Source organism: Dermacentor albipictus, chromosome 5 (genome assembly GCF_038994185.2).
Source record: "Dermacentor albipictus isolate Rhodes 1998 colony chromosome 5, USDA_Dalb.pri_finalv2, whole genome shotgun sequence".
Taxonomy (NCBI): domain Eukaryota; kingdom Metazoa; phylum Arthropoda; class Arachnida; order Ixodida; family Ixodidae; genus Dermacentor; species Dermacentor albipictus.
Genome location: NC_091825.1, coordinates 54733267 through 54742588, shown reverse-complemented (window position 1 = coordinate 54742588; position 9322 = coordinate 54733267). Strand labels below are relative to the sequence as shown.

Genomic DNA, 9322 nt, shown 5'->3' with positions numbered 1-9322 from the left:
TGCCATGACGTCGAAATAAGAAGCACAAACAGCGACGTTTCTGTACTTTTGTGGTCAATAGTTCAGTTCGCATGGTTGCGGCACGCATTACTTTTTTTTTTTTTTAAATACAAACGACGAATACTGTGCGCGCAAACATTAGCACGGCGTTTGCGACGTTTGAATTTGGCGCGTTTTCCCGCGCATGCCATTAGCTCCGGCCGGTGCACTGCGTTACTGCGCCAAAGAAAGTAGTTCATCAAAGAAGCGAAGCAAAAAACTTTCATACACTTGCAAATCGCAACAATTGTTCAGTATTACCATGAAATTACAAAATTTGTTATCAAATGGTACAATTCATGATAATATAAGCCTGTATTTGTATGAGTGTACACATATAATTGCGCGTTTGGACTGTTGATGCTTGGCACATTTCGCCGGCGGCACGCTGTTTGCTTGAGAGCTTCCTGCGTTTTCTGCGTCCTTTGTGTGCTTCGCTGTGACATCTTTGGAATATTCCTGCGTGCTGCTCGCTTTTTATGGGCTTGTTGCCTTGAAGAGCGCCATGATCGCCTCCGACTCAGCTACATTAAGGGTGAGTTGAGTGTTTCGAATTCCCCTTGTTGAACGGAGCGCGGAAATGATTTCAGCGCTTGTGCGTGTCTTCTGCGCGCCTCTTTTCTAGTTTTCATTCCTAGTACTATCCTTCCGTTGCCAGAATTGGTTGTACAGCACTAGATTCGTGGTATATAACATGGAGCTTTGTCCTGGTTTAACTTTACACTCCGCTTGTGGTGACGTAAGGCAGCCAGCTAAAACAGGGCATGTTGTACGCCATGATTTCTGATACGGTGTTCGAGCACCGATTGAGTTAGCCTTATTAATGAGCGCAAAACAATGCGACGTGAAACCATCCGATCTGTACTGTAATCGGAAGATATTTCGTTTGCGCCACGCTAGTACAAGACGTGGGAGCGAGCTTGTAGCGGCGTGGGGCGGTGGGATCGGCGAAGGTGTATTCTGTTGCGCTGTTCCCTTCGACTCCGCGGCGCTTCAAGGCTGCTATCTGGCACGCCGTGCGGCCGATGTTCGCGCGATAGGAAAACACAGAGGAGGCTGTCGCGCAATAATAATAAAGAATTTGAAGGGTGTACGTGTGATTCTATGCGATACGTGAGATACAATGGAGAGGGATGCCACAGAGTGCTGCGAAATCATCGAGTTATACGCCTTGCCAACCGCGTGTGTTTTGTTTTCCACCAGTTCGCGCGCATTCAGCTTTCTTTTTTCATCTTCGTTCGACGCCATCGAGTGCTTCGCCCCAAACGGCTTCGCGTAGGCGCTCTTAGCATTCACGGAAAGGCAGATTTCATGGCACTCCAGGTCCTACAACATTCAAAATAATGTAATTTCGTGAAACCGCAGCTTTTCGCACTTCAGTAAGTGATTGATTTAACAAAATTTTAAAATCAGTAAAGGAACGAGATGCCTGGCATATCTGCCTTGTCGTCCCACTGGGTTTCGAGGTGGCATGTATACGCTATCGGCAACATAAACATCAATAATTAGCATTGTTTCTTGTAACCATAGAAGTAGCTAGTTATGTCGAAAAGCTATTTTTGATTTGAATCCGAGCACTAAAGAGTGAACAGATTGAAAGGGGAGCGCATAGTTGGGAACTAAATGACAACGCTTTGCCACAAGCTTGGAATAATGCATCGTCGAAAGAGCAGTTCTGTGAAATTCTTTCTTTGAGAGTAAGCAAAAGTTCAGTAGCGTCAGGTAGACGGTGAGTAAAATGCAACACTGTGGTTTTATATGAAGGAGCTGCCTTTAATATGTGGCCATAACAGTTCAGTAGATGCATGGAAATAATTTTTAAAATAATAGAGGAATGTGAAATAAATTATTTGACGAGCTCACACTGCCATTGGCAAGAGCGGCCACACTTTAGTGTATTCAATGACTAGTCATTTGTATCCGTCAATTTATGTCAGCCTAATGGTCCATGTAGCGCTTTTGATTGTTGATTTTGCTGCATTGTGGCTTCACATTTTAATACTGACATCTTTTTTCAGATTCAAAATGAGCTGAGAGACACCCAAGCTGGAATGCTAAAGGTGAATTCTTTGGCCATCCATTCTGTAACGTCACCACGATCAAATACAGTGATGCCGTGAAAATGTATTGCAGGAAGCAGAAAAAACAACATTGCTGATGCAACTGCAAGGCATTTGCTCCAGTCATCAATTGGTGCAGAGTGCCTTCATTAGGAGACATGGTGCCTTTAAGCACTCAGCTGAAAGACTGCAACTGCACCGGGACTGGGAGTGAATTTCAGTGTCACTTGTGAACATATTAGAGATAGAATGTGCCTTCTTCAGGGTATATGCCTGATATGAGAGGGGCGTTCAGAAATTTAGTGTGGACATTAGTGGTCTACGTGAGTGCACATCTTCCTAGTTTTACCAGAACGAAGGTATGACCTATGTCATGCAGCAGTGCACTGCTAGAGGTATCAAACCAGAACAGCAGCACCCTTTGAGAAAGTTGGCTGAAGAACGAGCAGTGATCAGGGCTTTCTGCATTTCAAGGGCCAAATTCCAAAAAGATTGATGCCGAGCTGGACGGTGTGAAGTGCCGGTCACCACATACTGTAGCCAGCATGGCATGAATCTCCTTGGCATTATGCCTCGTTAGGATACAGAAATTGCATCACTGCTCATAAAAAAATTGGAAATTGGGAGGTTGAGGGGAAGTGGCAGGGCTCCCCTCTGGAGCAGCCAGTGCATGCCCATTGCTATACTGATAATCCTACCTTAATGAGAACTAGTGATGCATGTTAACCTATTACGCAGCTAAGTGCATTCCTTGTCTTGTATTAAGGGGACACTAATGACACCTTAAATGAATTTAAAATAAAGCATCATTTTAAATATCTACTTCTGTAAGTTTCTTGGTAATTGCTTGATTATTAGAGAAAATAAAGCTCAACGTTCAATTTTCTGAGTATCGCCCCAAAATCTTCGTGCTGACATCTCATTGTCACATCATGGATTTCAAGTATTTTTACAAACTTGGGTTGTATTGTTTCAGTAAAAGTTCCTGACGGTTCTTATTTTAAGCTTTCGGAATACGATGAAGAACATCTTTATTTGTAAAAAAAAGTTGCTGCACCTGAAGAGACATCATCAAAATCCATGACGTCACAGCAAGCAGGTGTGGTAACTTCAAGGCAGCACTGCCACCAATCTTTCCTCTTGCTGCTTTTACAATTTACTCAGCCTCTTGTCATGGTACGAGTGAATCTCTTGAATTGTAGGAAGGTCATTTACAGATACATCTAAAATAATTGTTCTCTTTAGTGCTTTCTTGCCATAGTTGCTTAGGGGTGTTGGCACAGCGCCGCTAAGCACGAGGTCACATGATCAAACAACCGCATTTTGATGGAGGTGAAATACAAAACTGCCCACGTACCTTGCAGCCTGATTTGGTAAAAATTAATCCAGAGTTCCCCACTATGGCGTGCCTAAAGCCTGTTTCACATGCAAGTGAAAATGCTTGCAAATCCTGCCGCCGCGCCGCAGAAATCAGTTTCAAGCGGCCGTGGGAGCGGCAAGGTTCGGGCAAGTTTGAATTTCATCGCAGCGGCAGAGCGGCAGCACTGCTTCCGAACGGCCCACCTTGACACGTGACCAGCGCAGGATTAGTGCTGGAAAGCCTGCGCATAGGACGATGTTTATTTACTTGGTACGCGTGGTACAGGCAACATGCCAAGAGAGCTTTTCAACGAATTGTTAAATTGCTAAGCGCAGGATATGTATTTATAAAATCAAAATTTGAGAGGCAGGGACAAAGCAATGTTTACGTTGGTAGTCGCAAACTACCGAAACTGGCTGAAAGTGCTGTGTTTTATGCCAGCAACATTGCTATTCGCAGCAGCGGAAAATGCGCGGCGGCAATGCATGTGAAACGAAACTTCGCGAAAAGCTTTGCAGTGCCGCGTCGCAGTTCGCTCCATTAGCTGAATCGCTTGCATGTGAAACAGGCTTAAACATCAGATTGTCGTTTTGGCACTTAAAACGCCAAAATTTAATTAATGTAATTTTACTTTAGTGCTCCCTTAAGCGGTAGAATTCATGATCTCTGCAAAAACTCATGCTCAAAGTATTTTCCGTAAAGATTAAATAAACAGTAGATATAAGTGTCTATTTATATTTTGAATTCTGTGATACGTGATGACTATTAGTGGTACAACGAGACAGAATTGTTATACAATGTGTGATGGCACGATGATGCACATCGAGGAAATGACCGAGTCTCCCTAGAGGTCCCTGACATGGACATCAACTGACTGTCCACAAACTTCTGAGTTCACTCCGTGATCTTGTGCAGCCTGTGCTTCGCGAGTAGATTAATTTAATTGAGGTTTAATTTAATTAATTTAATTTACTGTCCTTGCGGCTTATGTACATTTCATACACTGGAGTGGAATCTCGCATTACTTCTGGAGCACAGCAAGGAAACGTGATGTGTAGTGGTAATCTTAGTAATGATCGACAATCATGTCCCACTTCGAGCTCCTAATGCTGCTTGCCAACACAAGCAGCAGCATCTGCTCAAGATAGCGTGAAAGAGATTCATTGAAAAGTGGCATACGCCCAGGGTCGCATAACCAGTCACCCAAGCTGTTCCAACGGTTGGTATTGAACTCTTCCCTCAACATAGCAGCCCAATCTCCCCATTAGACCATGGGCTACATATTCACACAAATGGATGGGACAATCGAGACAAACACCTGAAAATATGAAGTATCCCAAGAATGGTAATCACAATAAATAGTACTAGATGTGCATTAGCGCAAGCTCTTGGGCCAGTTGGTGCATGATGAACTTGAAAAGGGGGGGGTACCAGCAAAACAAAGGACGCGCGCACATGGAAAAGGCATTAGACAGGGACGAACGCTGGTCCGTCCCAATGTCCGTCCATGTCTAATGCCGTTTCCTTGTGTGCGTGTCATTTGTGTTTCGCTGGTACTCCCCTTTTTCAAGTACTAGATGTTTGGATACTTTGGTTTATTATTCTTGTTTGTGCTGGATTGTTTTTCTGAAACATGGGGCATCCAGACAGCATCAGAAGCTTGTAAAAAGTCAAGTTTAGCATTCTAGATTTGCAACAGGTACTTTTGTAATTTATTTGCAATAGGGCTGTTGTGTGAATGTACTTGAAAGGCCTAAAACTGTTTTGCTAACATTTACTTAAACATGCAGGTTCACATACGCTGTAAAGTGCACATTGAGAAGGTTATCCTGGCCCAGCTTACCATGGCCTGCCATGGTGGACCAGGAAAGTTTGCAAGGGCCTTGCTTCACCATGTGTTCACAGAGGAGGAGCTCATGGGCCATTTGGGCTTTGGAAATAACACCAAGGGGCAACAGAGGCTCTTGACCCCATCAGGGTCAGTGCTGTTATAGGCAAGTACCATATATCCTTTCCGGTTGCATTTTTACATTCACATTTCTTTTCTAAAATTATGAACTTGCCATTAGCATAATAAACGACTTTCATGTAGCCCGTATGTGCAGTTGTGTGCTACAATAACCTATCATTTGGAATGACTGTTCATATGATCTTAAGTGCCTAATGCCGCCATACTCAAATGCTTCTAAAATTTAAAAGCTGCCTTCACTGCCGAAAGTTTTTAGCATCTCCACCAAATAAAATGAGCTGCATTTGTGCATTAGCAGTGCTACTTGGCTATCATTGCAAGGAATAGTTGTCTGTGAAGCACGCTCCAAATCTGTTGGCATGGAGGACATGGTTAAGTAGCCTGAAAGTGTTATTCTAATACACAAATTGCGGAGAAGCTATGCTCAAGTGTGGTTACTGCTCAGCTCGAGCAGGAGCACGTTCACCAAATTGCAGAAATCAAAACAGCTCTCCATGTTCTGAGATGTGAAACAGTAGTTTCACCAATTTTAACAGACCACATCAAATCAAAGTTGCTCCTATCTTGAAGGAGGTCCATGTGATCCGAGACAGCAACCTTTCAGCAGAGGGAACCTGAGTGGTGTGGCAATTTTCTTTTGGTAGTTTCAATCAAAGAAAAACAGGGACAGAGTTGCCAGCTTCACTGTCAACAGTACTATGTTTAGTGGATGCTTACTTATTCTAAGCACCTAACCTATGACTCGTATTTATTAACATGCACTTTATCACTTTGTATTCTAAGATATGAAAAAGAATATTTATGTGGCTTTTCCCCATATACTTCAATGAATGGAGAATAGGCTCTTGGGGCCTAATGTATAAAGCTTCTCACAGACCATCGGACATGTCCACTACTCCCATTCTGAAATTGTTAGAATTGTTTCCTGTTTCCTTACTTCACCTACCTGTTAACAGGGTTATGAACCATTGCCAAGTAGATTATGGGCTTAAATTTATCAAAAAGATGAATGGGCTTTTCTGTCGCTCTTGTTTAGCCCGTTGAGGATCACATTTTGGGGAGAAATATGCCTCTAATTTAGGAGTTATATATCTTTTGTGGTGTGCACATACTCAAAACTTTCGAATTGAATATTGTCCTATTCAATTTAGTCTTTGAATGGTCACTATTTGTAAATGTGAGTATTATTCTAATATTTCGAAACACCAATAAAACATGAGATTTGAGCCAAAGTACGGTAAAATTTCACCTCCAATAACATAGTATAGACGTAAAACGTAAGAACTTGTAAGAATAGCAGACCGGGCTACGTTACTAAAGTAGCTGTACTTTAGAGGCTGTACAGCAATCATTCATGCTTACTGAAGAGTCCTGTGCATGTGAAGAAACTTCTTGCTGCTCCATTTGTGCTTTTAATAAACAGCTCTTCATAACATAACAATGACAGAAACTTGCTAACATTAAGAATACTAGTATGTGAACCTCATCTTACATTAATTGTGATATCAGCTGTTCATTATTCAGAAGCTATCCAATATTTGATTTGCTTCTGGCATTATTCGGTTCAGTCTCAAAAATCACTTTTCGCGCATCCTTAATATTTTTTTTGCAGATTTAAGTTCTTCAGGGCGACTTTCCGAGAAAATAAACTGGTAAATAATTTTTAAAATAACAATAAAGTGGCAATACAATTTCAGTATTTGCAGTTTTACATGTTTTATTTTTTTATGCAGAATAAAGCAGCATAATTTTTTCTGTAATGAAAGTTACAAAAACTTCTGGCAACACTCCCAAATTAGTGCAATGACAGACACCAAGGAGCTAAGTGAAAAATCCGTTTGGGAGAAACCCAAGGAGCGACAGCACTATAAGAATATTTCCTAGAAGTCTCGGAAGGTTGCAGCACCTCCAGTGGGAGGCTAGGCAACACTTTGTTCTGAAAAGGCAAATTTTTTCAGAACGTTCCGTCACAGCGACAGATGTATGGCAGTGAACCCTAAAAGGGTTAAAGAAGTCAGTCCTATGGCATATGGCCCTTAAAAGACAGCATTTCTTCGTATCTGTCACATTCTGCATGGGTCATGCTAAGCAGCTTGGTGCACAACTACACGGAATCCTCATTATAACAGTAATTCAGTCATTGAGGCAGAAAACATACTTCGCTGTAAGCAGTGTCTTCTTTAATGTTGAAAGTCCTAAGTCATTGTAAGGTGAGAAGTACGTTCCGATTGCATGTGAACTCAGGAAACCTAACATCAAATGAAGCTACACTCAATTCTAGTGACATGACACTATTGTATTTGGAGCATGGAAAGGCACAGTGAAGTGCTGCACATTTTAATTATGAAAGTTACAAGAATTTATTTTAGTTGTCAGTTCAGGTTTATTTATGAACGACATGAATTTTTTTCACCATTTTGTTTCTCAGCAAGCAAGGTTCACATCTTTGACATTGAAGATATTCATAAAGTTATATTGCTACAGTGTTTTGTTCCTCTTTGCCCTTTCCTGCATTTGACACTTAGTGGAGTCCTGTGCCACACTAAATAAATTTAAATGGTCATGCTGTAAAGCTGTACCCATGGAAAATTGGAATGAAGCAACACAAATACATAAATCAATTTCATTGTAATGAGGGCACATTGCATGCCAATTTTTTGCATGTGGAAGTTGCTTTTTAAAACTTGTTCTGGCTTGTTTTTGCAGGCTTCACGTGTCGCAAATTTCCTGGTACCAACATGCCCTATGTAAAGAACTCCGGCCTCGCTTCTCGCATGGGACCCTGCCCCTGAAGCAACTGCCCCTGCCCCTTCACTTCTGAAGAGCCCAAGTTGGACAGCTCAAACCAAAACACAAGTGTTGTGCTTTTGTGACTCTCGACATTTTTATGTTTTATGTTAGTCTCCTGAAGGGACCACTTTGGATTTCTCAAATGAGCATACAAATGTTGTGCCTTCCTATGCCTTGATATTTTTATGTTAATTTTATTTATGTTAACTTTGCTAGTCTCCTGAGAAGCCCACATTGGATTGCTCAATCCAGAATACAAGTGCTGTGCTTCGTTATAGTTCACTACATTTTTATGTTAGTTTTTGATATGGTTCCAGTAAGGATAGTGTTTCCTTATTAATATATTTTTTAAGTAGCTTAAGTCATTTCATGCCAAACCACCCAACAATTTTCTCAAGAACTGTTCCATTATGGCAAACCATTTCAAGTTTGCTTGATTTTGAGTAGGTACAACGAGAAAATTTTTGAGAAAATTTGCTTTCATACATACTCTTAAGTAATTCCAGGGCAACCAACCAGTGTTTTTTTGGCCATCACAGATATAGTTGAAGCTCCGAACTCTTGCTCCCCATTTATTTTCCTTCCCAAAAATTTTTTTGAATTCTGGCAAAAATTTATTGTTCTTGCCCAGCTAAGCTAGAAGCCACTGATACACGTTTCTTCTGAAAGGGAAATTGTATGATCCAGATATTCAGGTGGTGTTCATGTCAAGAGACTGAAGTGGTGTGACTGCCAAAATTTGCAAAGTTTGAATTTTCTTCTAACGTAGATGACTGACTGAACTGACTTGACTTGCCGTAGGGAAATACAGAAGGCACAAAATGAATATAAAATCAGACTGGTTGACTTGGGATAGCAGCAAAATATTTCAAGCCTTGGAGGTTCAGTTGATCAGTTAAAAAAACTGTAATGTTGAAATTTTTTGTAAGCTTCGTGTTGAAGGTAAAAAATTAGCTTTGGTGGTTGGCACAAAAGTATGTCACCCATCATTACACAGCCGTACATGGCTGCTATGCATGTGACAAGTAACAAAAAGTGATTATTCTTTAAGTGCGATAAGGTATTTTTATAATGTTCCTTTGTGGATCACACATACAGCATAAA

General features: G+C 41.3%; 1 protein-coding gene across 1 annotated transcript; it reads left to right on the top strand.

The window, feature by feature from the left end:
- The first annotated feature begins 447 nt into the window (after positions 1-447).
- Positions 448-9014, top strand: LOC139060434 (uncharacterized). The gene is made up of 4 exons (XM_070539582.1): positions 448-574; positions 2058-2099; positions 5250-5437; positions 8135-9014. Exons 1-4 carry the CDS (start codon positions 545-547, stop codon positions 8247-8249), a joined length of 375 nt encoding a protein of 124 aa, XP_070395683.1. The 5' UTR covers positions 448-544; the 3' UTR covers positions 8250-9014.
- Positions 9015-9322: the final 308 nt, after the last annotated feature.

Bases quoted from the DNA above. Each gene is read 5' to 3' on its own strand.
- LOC139060434 (XM_070539582.1), top strand. From the start codon at position 545: ATGATCGCCTCCGACTCAGCTACATTAAGG. The intron at 575-2,057 runs GTGAGTTGAGTG...ATCTTTTTTCAG, and splicing joins CCGACTCAGCTACATTAAGG to ATTCAAAATGAGCTGAGAGA. The intron at 2,100-5,249 runs GTGAATTCTTTG...TTAAACATGCAG, and splicing joins CCCAAGCTGGAATGCTAAAG to GTTCACATACGCTGTAAAGT.